Source organism: Scedosporium apiospermum, assembly GCF_000732125.1.
Source record: "Scedosporium apiospermum strain IHEM 14462 chromosome Unknown SEQ_SAPIO_0121, whole genome shotgun sequence".
Classification (NCBI taxonomy): domain Eukaryota; kingdom Fungi; phylum Ascomycota; class Sordariomycetes; order Microascales; family Microascaceae; genus Scedosporium; species Scedosporium apiospermum.
The window spans coordinates 1,853,424-1,868,955 of record NW_015971822.1 but is presented as its reverse complement, the minus strand read 5'-3'; the positions used below and the strand labels follow the sequence as shown (position 1 = coordinate 1,868,955).

The window sequence follows — 15,532 nt, the reverse complement described above, 5'->3', positions numbered from 1 at the left end:
ACGGGAGCTAGTCGCTGGCCAAGAGATCACCGGCCCCCGCCTCTTTCTCACCCTGGGGCGGTTAAGTATGCAAGAAGTCTGGGGACTGGGAGGAATCTGATACCTCCTCGTCTCTTTATTTATTTCATTCCCAACTGGTTCCGACCTCGCTGTCTCCTCACGCAGGTTAGCTGCCTTAAAATGTGGGTGGGATATACGCACAAGCGCATGGCATATGCAGAACAACTGGCCTTGCTAGTCGACCACAACGGCCGTCTAAGTGGACGCCCGTCCTCGGGATTAGCAACGTCACGAAGCAACAAAACTAAAACTGACCTTGCCGAGAGCAACTGCCAAGACACACCTGACCAAGCCGATGACACGTTACGAGGTGCAAGACGTCCGGCATATGGGAATAAAGCGTGGGAGAGATAGGGAGACGTCTCTCTACGAAGGAGGACAAGGCTCTCCCGACCTCGCAGACCCCTCCTTTCCACATTCGGTTCTTACCACATCCATACGGCCGACGTTGGGGTCAGGTTAAAATCTTGTGCTACACCCATGCCACTTTCCCTGGGTAGATCATCGCGGACGGGGACAAGCGCGGGGTCGCTTCGAGTTCTGGTGCCAGATACCTCCGAAACCCAGGCCTGTGGAAGATCACAGATTGCAACGACTCCGACTGGAACAGGTCGTCTCTTTGAATGAATAGAGTACCATGAGGGACTAGGTCTGGTTTAACATGGGTGGATTGGTAAGGGGATGGGATGTGTTATGCAAAAGGCAGGAATTCTCGTTATCAAGCCCGACAGGGACGAAAAAGTTGGAGGAAAATATGCCCACCCCAGGGCCTTGCGACAAGATATTATTGATTGTGACGCAATTATGAGGAGAATATAGAACAGCATGAGTTAGACCAATATCGAAGAAGCCGGGAAGCCCGCGAAGAGGCCTGCCTATGCGCCCCAAAAACCAAACATGCAATGACCTGCGAAAATGAAAATAAAAAGGCCAGCAGAGAAGATGGGACATGAATACAACGAAGACAAAATATGACAGGAATGCCGATTCCCCGAATGACCATGACCACGTATTTAAACACCACCCAAAAAAACAAACTTCCCGGTTTCCCCTAGGTAACCGTGAATCGAGCCTGAGGTATGCCAGTGAGGCAAGGGACACAAATCCATCTAAAACCCGTGCTTCTACCGCAGGATAGACAACAGAAATAAACGAGGAGAAAAAAGAAACCAACCCAGTTTTTAAGAAAAGCATATCATCAGACCCCGCATTCCTGCTTGAACCCGTGCTGTTGAGCCTTTCCTTTTTTCTTCTTTTCATATTTTTGTCCCACTGTTAGACCGTAATAGGTGGAGAGAAGAGAGAACAGAGAAGAGAGAGAGAGGGAGCAAGACACATATGATAAAAGATATGTAGAGATTCGGGAGGAAATTCGCCGAGGGCAATAAACTCCGTGTTCTGAGATAGCTCACCCCCTATCATCTGGCCGAAATGCAGTCGCACCGTAAAAGCCGCCCTCTCCTCCACTCGCAGCACAAGCAAGACAAACACCGCCGCCGTAGACCCTCGTATGTCTCGTCCACCCAGTTCCGTACCCGTCAGTGACGGAGATCACCTCTCCTTGGACCTCGACGCTCTTCTCCGGCAACGGATATCCTTCGTGGTCGGGAGGCGCTGGGGGGAGGTAGGGGTTTATTGTGGGAAACGAGTTTGATGAGTACAGTCCACCATGAGGCGCTGATTCGGACGATCCATCCTCAGTCTCGGCCGACACGGATGAGTCGAAACGACGTTGTTGCAAAGGCGCAGGAATGTCAACGGGCTGAGATTTGGTGAATGTGGGACTGGTAGGCAGTGGCGGAGATAATGGTGGACGCGTGGACGCGAGATAATCTGGATTGGGCTGGTGAATAAAAGAGGAGTCCAGCTCCAGAGTCGTCGTGTGGTAGAGAGTGTTGTGTCCATTGCGGCTGAAGTCAGATGGAGATAGCGCTGGTGGTGTAAGTGGCGGAGGCGGGGGAGGCCTCATCATCAAATATCGTTGTAGGGTAGGTTCTGGCCTAGGTCTTGGCGGGGACCCACTATCACCAAGCGCGATTCCTTCGCCCTGAGACCCAGTTTCACCAGGAGTCGAACCCTGACCGAAAGGTTTGCTGTCGTCTCCGCAAGGCGCAGCAGAAAAGTTTCCGGCCTGGTCGTCCATCATCCAGAACGGTGGTGGTGCGGGAGGTGGGAAAAGGTAATGTAGACGTTGGTACGGCTGACCAGGGCTTAATAACACCGGCCCTTCTCGGGGGACACTCTCCTGCTTTGGAAGGGAGTACTTCTCGGAAGGATCAGGGGAGGAGGAAGGGGCAGAAGAGGTATCAGTGCCTCTCCACCATACAAGAATTCTTCGGGCTGTGTGTCGGACAATGATAAAGATGGCGAACAGGGCGAGGCCGTCCCATGTATGCTTTAGGAGGAATGACACATAATGAGTATTGCTGTGATTAGTTGTTAGAGCATGGCGATGCATTTCCCAGTCAGCACTGGGACTGAAAGCGACCGGCATGGCAGGTAGATATACTCTGAGCCGATGGGCACAGAGCTGTTTCTGGCAAGTGGTAGCCGGGTAAGGCAAACTCCCAAGGTTCCGCAAAGGAGGGAGGGGTGGGTGGATATAGATGGGGATCCAGCCAAGCAGGGGAGTCGAACGGCAAAAGAAGGGGGGCGTATGATGTTTTAGGAGCGAGCTTTTGGCGCTGCGCTGATTACCACCACGGTCTGGTGTGGATTGAAATATGGCCTCTCCTTTCACCTCTTTTGAGACAGGGTGGGGGAGGGACGTAGAATAAGCTGGAAGGAATAGGTCAAATCAAATCGTCATTTAAACTTGATTACTAGGTTTCCGCGCCAATTCGTTCGAGATTCGTTGGGTGTTGGGCGTGTCGGAAAATCAGCCTTGACCTTTGGCTTATGGGCGTATAAATGAGAGGCCGAGACAGCGCGTCGTGTTGTGGGCGTTGGAAGAGGGTCGCCCGATGGCTAGTCTTTCAAACGGAAGGGGGGGTATCAAAGGGGAGGGGGTTTGGGGGCAGATGACAGCTAAAGAGAAGGGGCCCTTCGCGCCTAGGCTCAGGGGTTGCAGAGCAGGCCTGGTGTAAGCAGCACAAGCCTGGAACCTGGATAGATTTCGCGAAATCGTGCGTTCGGATGGACAGGCGCGAATCTCCAGGGTTGAGACGGCGAGCACGCACGTCAGGGTCCCGTTCGCGCGCAGAAATGAGGCAGTGCTCACTAGGCAAGAATCTACGTAACATTCAATTGTAAGTATGACCAGTCCAGCAATCATAATAAAATAACGAGGCCCGGCGTCCGGGGGCATCCAGAAACACTTGATTTCCGGGTGAGATCAGAATGCAGGCTAGCGTCAATTGACCTGACTGGGTAAGGTGAGCGACCCATCGTCGCCCCGCTCTCCAGACTCCCCATGACCAAGTTCGCGAGTGCGAGCGCGCCAGTCAGAACCCGATGTACGATGTAAGATGATGGGCAAAAGTGAATGGTGTTGGTGTGCAATTAGAGGAACGAATAACTGGGGAAGGAGGGTGCAGAGGAAGCTGAAATATCCAAGCTCTGACGCGACGAGATCTTGGATATCGATGTTACGCAACCACAATAAATGACCAAGGAGAGAGCAAAAACTTCAAGATGGTCGAAGATGAAACTTACATGTCGTCTTGGTCGAATTGCCTCGGGGCTAATAATAACGAGGGCTCGGTTTTGTTTCCCACACCTGTTATTGAAGGGGGACCTTGCTGATCCTTGGCAATAAGCAATGATAGGTTGGAACTTCGGCAATGCAACACAACGCAATGTGAAGGATGATGCTTCTTTGGGGTTTGCGGACCCTCGTTGTACAGCAGCAATGGAGGTGTGCTCGATTGATGATACACAAGGCGGTACGAGGTTTATGGAAGAATAAGACCTCGTTGCAGGAACGGTCGCCGACGACTAAAGACGAGGGATCTCGCTGAAATGGTAGCCGCTGATCTAACAAGAGAAATGCTAGATCACAATCGATTCGACGATCGTCTCATCCAATTAGGTGGCTAATTTCTATTCCGTCTTGGACTCCCGTAAGAAGAGAGGCTCGATAATCGTAGATGGTCCAATGCGTGGTCAAGCCTGCTGTGCTTTGAGTCGTCTCCAGGATGGTCGGCCAATAATCGCTTTCAGCCGGCTGCCCCTTCTCGTAATCTCACGTGGCGAATAGTTGGTGTTCGATCCGAGGGTGTCACGAGTGGGAGGGAAGGATCGATGACCGTGGTCGTTCTTGTCTTTCCGGGCGATGGTGGTGGAGTGTAGCTTCCGCGACAGTTGGCCGGAGTGGGTTTGTCGTATGTAATCGGCCGAGGCGAGCGGAGACTTGGGTCTTTCAAATGTTGACGTCTTGTTCTCAAGATCTCAAGATCTCAAGACTTCTCAAGATGCAATATGCAATACGCAATACGGGGACTGGAGAAGAGCAGGAACGCCCGAGATTCATAAAGGAAGGAAAGGCCCCGGATTTTTAACCTTGTGACGGCTTTGATTCAACCAGGGTGCGTGAGTGGGTGAGTGCAAGAGTGTGTGTGACATCCACTAACATGCTTCCATCCGCCATCATACGTGCATCTCATCTCCATGCAAGCTTTGCTCCGGGCTGAGGTGTGGATGTATTTAGATCCAGTCTAGCTCATGGGGTCGTGGTCGAGGTGCGCTGAAAATCCAAGGGGTGTTTCGATTGAAGACGCTTTGGGGGGGTGGTTCTGAGACTTGACCGTACGTGAGTGGGTAGGGAGAGACAGCATTTCTTGATACAGCATATACTTCGTACAACGAGAGCTTAATCCTCCAAAAGACAGCGAATGATACTTCGTACTTTGCAGCGTTCTTCTTCTTGCCAGCAGGTTCTCTCTCTTGCAAACCGCGGACCGCCGCCTCGCCGCCGGGCGGGCCATGCATGAGATCTGAGCTCTGTCAGTAGCTCAATGTTGGAGCTAGGAACTATCAGAGTGTGTGGAGCACGCTCGTACTTCGTACCTAGAGTACATGGGGATAGAGGCGGTGCAGACTTGGGGACTTAGACTTGGGGGTGATGCCCTGCTCTCTCGTGTTTCTAGCGTGAAAGGCATGAGTTTCTAGCCAGACTCTAATGATCTAATATTAGCGCGGAGCGTAAACTACTTGCACAAGTGAGGTGAACTCATGCAATGCCTGCGAAGTAAACTAAGGGCAATTTGTGGCGTTCCATCTCGGGGAGTAACGAGCTGGAAATGGCCAGAGCGTGAACATGGGGGCTGGAATGGATGGCCAAATAGAGTGGGTACCAAGTAAAAGCTTAGTGCGCCTGGGGCCCTGGGTAGTGAGTGCGTGCCAGGCAGTCCGGTGTATTTTAATTCTCTTCGTACTCTGTCAAAGTACACACGGACGAAGTAATAGTGCATTTTTCATCCCATCAAAGAACTTTAAAGCACCTGAGATTGACGAGGACCCTGAAAGAACTAGCCCGGGATCGAGAAATTTAAACTAGTTTACCTTGAAATTGTCGTCGAATCATCCGTTGTCGAGAGAGGGGTGGCGGTATGTGACAATATGCCGGCGCGATGTCCTGTTCGGATTCATCGAGGTCTTTAACCAGCTGGCAAGCACGCTAGGCTAATCCGTACATCGGAAGAAGGACAGTGTCTCGGTACCGCTTGTCAATGTTCAATGTTACCAGCTGTTGGCGGAGGATGGCCGGATTTCTCTTGGACGAAGCACTTCATCGTCGGCAATCTCCTACCCACCAGAGGCACTACGGAGAAATGGCCAGCTGGACTAACACGGTACACTCCCTTTTTAGCTCTTCTTCGGCGGGAGGCGACACGGGTTGAAGGCGAAAGATCAATTTGATGTTAGTTTGTCAGCTCTCTACTGCATTGCATACAAAACTTCCGTGGAAGGAGAACGAAGGAGCGTGGCCAAGTCTCACCTTCCGAACCTCAACCATGCTACGCCACGCCAAGCTCAATGCATATACCAGCATATCCGTTCGCAGTTAATGGCAGTCTCAAGGTGGATATTAGGGTTTAGCCAGTATAGGAAGGACCTCAGTGTCTCGTACATCCCGCGCTATGCTGTGAGGAGGTTTCTGAGGTTAGTGTAGTCATGTAGTGCAGGCCGTCTGCGGTAAAGAATCAATCTATTGCGCCAGGCTACGCTTTTTCGCGATGCGGCGTAGACACCTAAGAACTGATACGTCGTATTGTTTGTCCTTGAGTGGTGTAGTGTGGTTGACTATGGGATGTAAATGAAGTAGTTGCTGAGCCTTTAATCTTAGTGAGGGGACTTGACAGAAGGCAGAGAGCGCAACCCCACTACGACGAATTATACTTCCAGGACCTTGCCTTTTGCATGCAATTGATTATTCTCCAGGAGCGGCAAGCGACCTGTGCCAACCCTGCGTTCAGCCTGACAGGACCGGCTCGCAGTCTGCGGAGGATTCCGCGAGATAAATCTGCGAGGAACTGCGGTCCGTAGGTTTGGGTTCAAGAGGAACCAACTCTGTATTCCTATCCAGAGCATAATGGAGAAAACGCCCGAATAATGAGCGATAAAAACAAGAGGCGTCGCCACGCGGCACCTTCCACGCATGAGGCGGCGACCGAAACGAAGAGAGGTTAGTTTACTTTGGTATAAGCAGAAGCGTCCAGCTTGCTCTGCTGAGGAGAGTGGATTCCTGCAATCCACACATTCCAATCATCCTTTGCAGATCACGACGTAGGTGGGCTCACAACATATTCCGCCTTTTGGCCCAACATTGATAGTTTGTATCGGGTCTCTAACAGCGAAAGGATGAACCCCCATTGGATCATATGACCTCACGTTAAGACAGTCCGGGTCAACAGAGTCAGCCTATGTCGAGGCAGAGAGGGCGGAATTTAAACTACAATCTTCAGCTTCACACTTTTTCTTGTGGCTTCGGTAGTGTTGCTCGGCCCCGGATGGACTGGAAGAGGGGAGAGATTAGAAAACAGAATGCCACAAAGGCCGGCCGGGCCTGGCTCAAGATGAAAGGGGACGAGCACCGAAAATCCGGTTATGGCTAGCTTCGCGGGACCCTTCCATCATCATCGGAAAACGGAGGAGAACCCAAGCTTGGCCTGCGACGCTGGACGTAAATTGCCATTGGTACGATAGCAACACTGTGCAGCCTGGCGAATGTCTGGCATCCGAAGAGGGAATGAAAACCTGTACGAAGTATGCTGGTTCATGCTTTCCAAGGCTTTTTTGCTGGATGAAATCCTCCGGTCGACAGAGTGGGAGCATAATGGGCAAATAATATACGACGCTAATGTGAGGTTCAGCTCCCATGAGCCGGAAACTGGGTACATGTGTGTACCTCTTTCTGCCTTAGCTGCCCCAGAAGAGATAAGCGTGGTGGCGCCTACCCCACTGCGAAGGGCATGGACGACGCTAACAATTGAAGGTTTCAAATTGTCCAGTCTCAAATTCTCAATGTACATTGCCTAACGAAGTGAGAAGTACTTCGGTACTCTCAGCTGGGGTCGGAAGGACCTCCCAGCGCTGGCGGCCCGCTCATTGGTGCGTGCCCCAGCCCTGTGCCAGATCAAGAAAGCGCACGTCCAGCGAAGGTCCCCTCCAATCTCAATTCGCGACAAGGAACCCCTCATATGCAACTTCCATATTGGAATGTGGGATGATGTGACTGGATGTTCCCGGCAGCATCGCGGATGTGAAGTACTTCGTAGTGTACTTTTTGCGCCTCATCCAATGTCCTCAACTCAGAAAGAAGAAAAAACTTATTGCAGTCCCTGTACAATGACGCAACAATGCCATTGCTCGACCTCCCCCAGGAACGCGGCTTGGACGGAAGCTGTCATTCCCCTCCTCCTACGCGAGTCCTGGACGTTGTGATGTTAAACCCCGAGTGAGGGGTCCATCCACCAACCAGCAGAGGAATACAGCAGGGATCTGGCTGCTTGACATGTTTTAGGTATCAAGTGTTTTGTCCGTGTTCCAGCCGCGCTCCAAGGAACCGGATTTCCAACATCGTTGGACACGGACGATTCGGCGGCGGCGGCGGAACCACCGCATGCCCAATAGTGAAAGCTACGAAGTAAAGGACACTCGGAGTCGCGTGCCATCCACTTTCAGCTTCGTCGTACGCCACTAATCTTTTGATTTGCCTAGACCGGAGCCCCCCTCTTCGCTCAGGTCTTTGCTCATGGCCCGGTCTTTGGCACTTCTCGCATCACTGTGGTAGTTCCAGTTCCAGTTCGTTGCAGTGTTGGGCAGCCACGTTGCGGCAGTCACCAGCCACCAGGGGCCGGCTATTCGAGTCATTGGAAACCCCGTTGTGCAATCCAAAGTCATCGTCGATCCCGGTGGGACAAGATCGACATCGAGTCCGCCCATTCATCATCTGACTGTACTGGACAGAGGCTGCTGGGACCTGATCTTGGGTCCTAATTTGAACCTAGATGGCGTTGTGGATCTGGCAACTTGATGGCAAATTGTTCTATTTCTGACCAGGCTAGTTTGAGGTATCTCGTCTCGGTCCTCCTTCTGTTCTCCTCTCTTTTTTTAGTACGATCGTCACTCTAGCTCCGGCCGATGTGAAGATTCCGACAGGTTTTCTTTCTGGTAGTTTCCGCTACAAGACCCTCCGGAATAATACCGTTCTCTTCTTGCGCCCAAGTCCGCGGAACCTTTCCTCCTAGCGCTTGCCAGCTTCATTCCGTTTTCCCCCCTCCCCCTCCGGTTCTTTTTTATCCTTTCTCCTTCCCTTCGGAATAGGGTGGCGGTGGCACAACTGTATACGTCAATCTCTCTATTTCAAGACCCAATTCTTGGTGGATTGCGTTTGTTCACATCCTGTCGTCTCCGTCCGATGTGTGCGCTATTAGTTTATTTTCCTGCCTGGGTGGGGTGGGAAGTACTTCATGCACACCCCTTCCCGGATTTCCGGTAACGAATCAGAGCGTCCAGGACGAAGCTCTCAATATCAACACCTGAACCGGAACGAACAGTGTCCTGTCATTCACAGTTTAGAGATGAACAGGATCAATAGCCTGGCGATGGCAAATTCAACAAAATCCTATCAAAACTTACACAAGGCAGATCGACCAGCATAATGCGCACGCCCCATTTTCGGATAAATTTGCGACATGATTAAGACGCAGACGCTTGCCTAGTCCTTGCAGCGACCAGCTGTTGCGTTGAGCTCGACCATGAGGTGTGTCGAAGCTCAGCAGGGTTGGACTGACCCGCAATTGATCAATTGATGCCTGGGAGCTGAAGAGGGGCGGTTCCAGCGGGAAGCACCGCAGCGTGGTGCGCTGCCAGGCACATACATCATGTGTCCGCCGAAAGGGATGGGATTCGCTCTTTGATGGAATCTCCTATCTCCCATGCGACAGGTCAACACACCAGACCGATTGAATAGAGATCCTGGGAGTTGCATCGGTTGATCAACCGATCAATTGTTGACGTGTCTCGTGCGACCACCCAGGCATGGGAGATGGAGCATTGATTGATAACTAGTTTACGGCTAGCGGCTTGCGATGACGTTCTTCGGAAGATATCACAAAGGTACGTGGCAACATGTGTACGCTCTTGAGCTTTGCTTTTTTTTTTTTTTTTTTTTTTTTTTTTTTTGGTTTTTTGCCCCCTCCTGGTTGCTGCTGGCGCGATTTTCAAACTTATTTTCTTTCTTTTTCAGCTGACGAGAAAAGCCTTCACCTCCAGCCACAGTGGGTAGCCTGCCAGAGCCTCGTTTGCCTCCTCGTAGGACTCGGTCTATGACTCCGTCCCATCATATGAACTTGTATTTCCATTTTCGGGAAAATAATCGCTCACCTTCCCGCTCACTCTCGCCGACCCTCGCCCGACTGCGAGAGGGCGCGAGGAGGTCTTTGCATATCCGAAATAGGTAGGTGATATTGTGGTTGACCGAGCGGTGTCCGAATTTGAGTGACACCGCGCCTTTCTAATGTATGCTACATCTATCCCTGACACGGAGGCATGATGATGATACACTAATGTGGGTGGTTAGGTTACATCAACTCAGCCTTACCGAATCTCCCTGTGGCGATACCGATCCTGTTCGCCTCCAGTATCATGGTGTCTGAGTTGGCGGTCCTTTATCCGACATCCATGACGTTCTCTCTCCCCCCCTTTCTATGTGTGCCCCGTTCCTATCCACTATTAAATTTCGGAAAAAAAAAAAGAAAAGTTTTTTTCTTTTTTTTTTTCTTTTCCTTTTTTGCCTCTTCTTCGACCCTAGTTGGGGATCCGCGGTGAACGGCGCCCGTCGAAGCCGGCAGGACGCCACGACGATTCCTAATGAGACCGGCGAACCCGTCTACCCCTACCCCTTCCGCTTCCCTTCTCTTCTGGTTAACAAGCAAGTGCCTGCATTCTGCACCTCCTCAGCACGTTCGAAGGATCGGATCTGCCGATCGCGCAGATGACAGAGGGGAAAAAAGAAAAAAAGCTAGGGTTGGAAAAAAGAAGTGTCTGGGGGAACTTCGCTAAGATGGGATTACCGAAGAAGCTCAACTTCAACCCAAGTCCAATGCGTCATTCCTCTCAACTCCGCCTTTGTCGTCTCGAGCATCTGGTGGGCATCACAGCGCTTAACAAGTGTTATGGATGCCAGGCCGTAGCATCCAACACCCTCCAACCGACGCCCCCGGACCTTTGTAGCCAGCCACATACGCCCACACTACACTAGGACGAGACGAGAGTCAAGATGCGAGAATGAGAATTACGCGCGTCAGATCGGTTGCATTTACGTCGAGCGACGTGACCGTCCCGTCCATCCAACCATTGTGGACACTCTCTCTTACTCACAACAATCACACCCACACCCACACCACCCACACATTTTCATCCTCTCTTTTTCTTCGCTCGACGCTGTAGAACGTCGAACCTGCATTTGTCCTTCCCATCCATACACACCTCAAGCTTTTCCGTCCACACTAGTATGACTACATACGCTACTAAACTACAAGATGCATCGGGACAAGGAAGAAAATTTTTTGGGGGCGATCGTGGTCAAGGCTATTTGGGATCTAATGTGTCCATCTCAAAACGGAAAATTCAGCTTCCAATAGTTAACGTCCGCTCGTATATACACCGAGTTTTCTCTTTCTGCACTCTTTTCTCTTTTCCCGTCCCCGCAAAGAATTCTCGGCTTTCGATCTGCTACCCTTGATCCGATTTACGATCTCGATGCGACGTAGTGTCGTAGTGCTAGGATATTCCACGGCCCATGTTGATCATCTTCCACACTCAGGCAGCCACCGAGATGACATCCACAATTCCACACCCAGAACTACGAAGAAAAAAGAGAGAAAAAGACTCCCAGAACTTGAAATGTCCGTGCCAAGGCCCTAAGAAATCAGGATCGCAGATTGCAAATCCACTTTTACGTGTACGAACTTACGAAGTAAGATCAGGACAGATCGACGCTAAATCTCATGGAAACGATCCGCAGCCTAGTTAGTGTAGTACATCTTTTTTCCACTTTACGCGACTTCCCTGGAAAGAGAGAAAGAAATCCTCAAACGCTTCGCCCAAGCCACCACAACCACAGTCTGCATCTCCCCCCCAGAAACACTCGTCTTCCCTGAATGCTCCTTTCCAATTTTTTTATACTTCATAACATTGTGCGTCTAAACAGGCAGTGGCAGGGAATACCCCTCCACTCGTATCCAACCAAGCCTCTGACTTCGTAAACTCCTTCGCAGACGCCCAGTAATACCGACGCCATCTACCTCGGTACTTCGTACATTCTTTGCAGCGATAAGGACAGCCCTCTCTGGTACCATTTGATGGTAAGCCTGCCGCTTTTTTTTTTTTTTTTTTTTTTTTTTTTTTTTGGCGGTGAATTGTCCCTGTTTTGGTGTGGCTTGCGAGGCTACGAAGCATGAGCAAAGAACCAAGACTGGAATTCTCTAAATATCCGAGGTAAATCTCCGAGGGGACTTGGAAAAAGAATATCCTTCCTTCACCGACATTGTCATCGCCAACCCTTATGCGTGACCACCGCCTAGTAGACGAGAAGCTAAGAAAGCACACTTGTATGAAAAAAGACGTTTTTAGTCCAATGTCTCTTCGCTTCAGCCTGCAGAGAGGGGCTGCCTGGATGCCGAGGGGCGCGCTCTGACCCCGCCAGAGGCTGGCGGATGCCCCATGTCCAGCCAGCCTCGTGGTGACGTTTCTTACGACCTTGGGGAACTCTGGGGTAACATGCCGGTGCAGGACGATGCTTTCTTGGCCCCCGTCCCAATTTACTCGGGCAAGTCTACGATGTTGACCTCTCTTTTTCCACTTTTGAACTACTGCGGGGAATAGAACCTTGCAACGGACAGACGGATTACAACGGCGAAGGATGCTTAGCTGTGCAGAAAAGCCCACTCAATCCTAGAGAGTGGAACGTCGTTATCTGTCTCATGACCATAATGAAGGCCGGCCGCATGAAGGCGGTGGCGGCGCAGAACATGACTGACCGAAATTGACCAGCCTGGGGAAGATTGAAAACTATTAGAGCCTAACACCATCAACTCCTATCCTTGAAACAGAAAGATCCCTAGACTCCTTGGAAAAATGACACAAAGAAAATGCATAAAACAACGACGCTTTGTGTAAACCACCAGGTCCCTCGCAGCCGGACTCCACTACCTGTATGCATTGCGTATAGTACATCTCGAGGATTTGGGCGGGGGGGAGAAAGAACTAATGAAAACGTGAAAAGGTATATAGGCGAAGAAAAAAAGAAAAAAGAAAAGAAAACTGTCCCGTTGACTCCTGTAGATGATTGACAAGTGTGGACTCCGTTGACGGCTCAGGTAAAGGTCTTCGGCCGATCATCAGTCTCCGGTCCCATAAGTTTCTGTTCATGTAGCAACGACATCCATGGCGTCACTGCCTGGACCGGCCATGTCAACAACATCCTTGTCTTCCTCCATCATCTCGATAAGGCTATCGAGATTCGAGTCGAGAGTCTCAGCGTCGGTCGGATCGAGGCACTTCTTCAGAAGACGTCGGTATTGCTCGATCTTCTCGCCGGTGCCCACCATGCCAAGCGCTTCGACGTATTCGGACTCCGACTGTCGTAGTTCCTTCAGGAGCGTCGAAAGGTCACGAGCGAGTCCGAGCTTCACCTCGTAAGGCTCATCGGCTACGTCCCCATTAGTCATGCTTATCTCTTGATCGACCGCTGCCTGCACTTGGAGGCGGTTCTGGTGAGATATGAGACTGAGGACATCGTACTTGGCACGGTTCGCCTCTGAAGATATCCGGTTAGCCACGTCCTCCGCCTCGAGTTGAGCCTCTAGTTCGGCTATCTCTTGGGTCACAACGCTGAGCTCCATTTGATTGTTTGCGAGGATCTGCCGCGCTTCTTTCTCCGCAGTATCCTTCTCGGCCCATTCCTCATCAAAGCTCTGTGCTAAATCTTGTATCTTGTCGAAAATTAGGGGTGATATGCGAGAGTGCACAGTGTTCGCCGCTTCGGATGAGTACAATGCACCAGTTTTCTTAGCACCGAGCCGATCTCCTCCGATGGCGTCTCTGAACGAGGCATGACGTTGAGATTCGGGACCAAACGGCGATGAGGACCGCTGAGGCGCTCTCTCCTTGGATTTCGTGTTAAGCTCCATGATGAGTTCCTCCGCCCGGATGCCCTCATTATTGGGGATATCTGTCGAGGCATTGCGACCGATTAAGGATCGAATGCACTTCCGAGCGTTTCGCCTCGCCGCCAAGTGAATGGCTGTGTTACCGTCGTTATCTCGCGCGTCGATTAGCTGCTGAACAAAGGCAGGATCGTGTGTTTCCATGAGCCGATTTAGAATGTGATCGAGGTAGTAGCGGGAACATGACTGCCCAGTGATGCGCTCGTTCCTGGTAGTAGCCGCGTGGTGAATAACTGTACAGCCCAAGTTGTCCCTCTCATCAATAGTATCGAAGAGCTCCTTCATGACCAAAGGGAAGGTGTCCTTCTCATAGCAGTTGGTAAAGTTAACGGCCCTCATGAATGGAGTTTCGCCGCGAATGTTCTTGACCGTAAGGCTCGCGCCAAATCGTTTCAGCTGCCTGATGACATCCACATCGCCCATAGCGGAGGCCCAATGGAGGGCTGTGTGACCGTCGGTGTCAATCGGCCAGTTTGGCTGGAAATTCGCTGGCGGCTCGGGTCGGTTTTCAGGCCTAGCCTTCTCGTCCTTGCACAGTAAAAAGTAGTCCAGGAGCTCATCGCCATACACCGAGTGGAGCTGTTCAATTGCATCGTGCAGGTCTTCCCGCTTCCTTTTGCGATGACCGGTCGATGGGCCCATATCAAATCGGTCGTCTTCGCCCATGTATGAGGCGGATGCTACAGTAATGTTGTCGGGGGTGTCATCACCACCCACTTCGTTCTCGTAGTCCACTTGGGGAGGCGCAGCTATAAACATTGTTAGAGATCTCGAACAGGAATGAATTCGGGAGTATCAGGAACGCACTCCACTTGGGAACCGCTGGCTTTTTCGGTTGTTTGGGTTTACTCGTGTGCCGTGGTGCCGGAGGGGGACTCTCGCCGCCAGCTTGATATTCAAAAATGGGCTTCAAACGCTCGTAGACATTGTTTCTGTGCGCAAGTGCCTCGCCTTGCTCCAAGGGAATCCAGGTGCCTATGTGAACGAACTGATCAGCCTTGGTCTTTGATGGGTCAAGTCGACAAGTCCCCAGCGAGACAAACCCTGATATTTTCCGTATCCACCCTGGATCTTCTCATGGACATCCTTCTGGACCTCTCTCTCTAAAATTCGAGTCCTCGAAGGCTACGAAGTAGGCAGTTAGCAGAGCTATCAAGCATATCAAAAAAAGGCGGTGGGGAGATTGATATACCTTGTCAAAGCCCGCTGCTTTTAGGATATGGGTGGCATTGATCCAATTATCATGCCGCCTTCTCATCACACTCTCCTTCATATCGGCCCCGAAGATGAATTCGTAAACGGGGATCTATCGGAGAAGCAATGATTAGCAACATCGACTCCTTCAAGAGGAAAGAGCGGGGGTAGGAGATGAGAGAGAGAGAGACCTACGCCACTATACGTCGCGCCGTAAACGCCGGGACCTACTGCCGTCTTCACCATCTTGTAGATATCGTATATGGGTCCACGGATTAGAATTGATGTCAGATATTGTCGTTTCCGACAGTGGTTGGGACCAAGCAGCCTTGTCTTCAGCCTAGCCTGGTGTGATGGGGGGGTTTGGCTGGGAGATTGGATTTGTGCAAAGAAATCATGAGAAGGGTTACGCGAGGCAGACGCGCTGAACGCGATGGAGTGAAATGCCATTAATTTTACCCAAGTGGGGAAAGCGCCAAAATCACGTGAAAATGACTTGAGCACAGACCTCATCGCTTACACAGTGCTAGATGTCCTCATCACACAGAATTCACACAATACACAGAATAACTCAATTCGTCCATCTCGGTATCTCAGGTGAGAGA

At 51.2% G+C, this 15,532-nt stretch overlaps 1 protein-coding gene and 1 pseudogene across 1 annotated transcript; both read right to left on the bottom strand.

Annotated features, from left to right (window-relative positions):
• Positions 1-1,468: 1,468 nt before the first annotated feature.
• SAPIO_CDS8586 lies at positions 1,469-2,554 on the bottom strand (annotated as a pseudogene; the record flags this gene model as incomplete).
• A 10,378-nt stretch (positions 2,555-12,932) lies between these two features.
• On the bottom strand, positions 12,933-15,173 carry SAPIO_CDS8585 (uncharacterized protein; the record flags this gene model as incomplete). Its single annotated transcript, XM_016790194.1, has 5 exons — positions 12,933-14,482; positions 14,541-14,708; positions 14,777-14,858; positions 14,926-15,039; positions 15,123-15,173. 5 exons carry the CDS (start codon positions 15,171-15,173, stop codon positions 12,933-12,935), a joined length of 1,965 nt encoding a protein of 654 aa, XP_016640457.1.
• Positions 15,174-15,532: the final 359 nt, after the last annotated feature.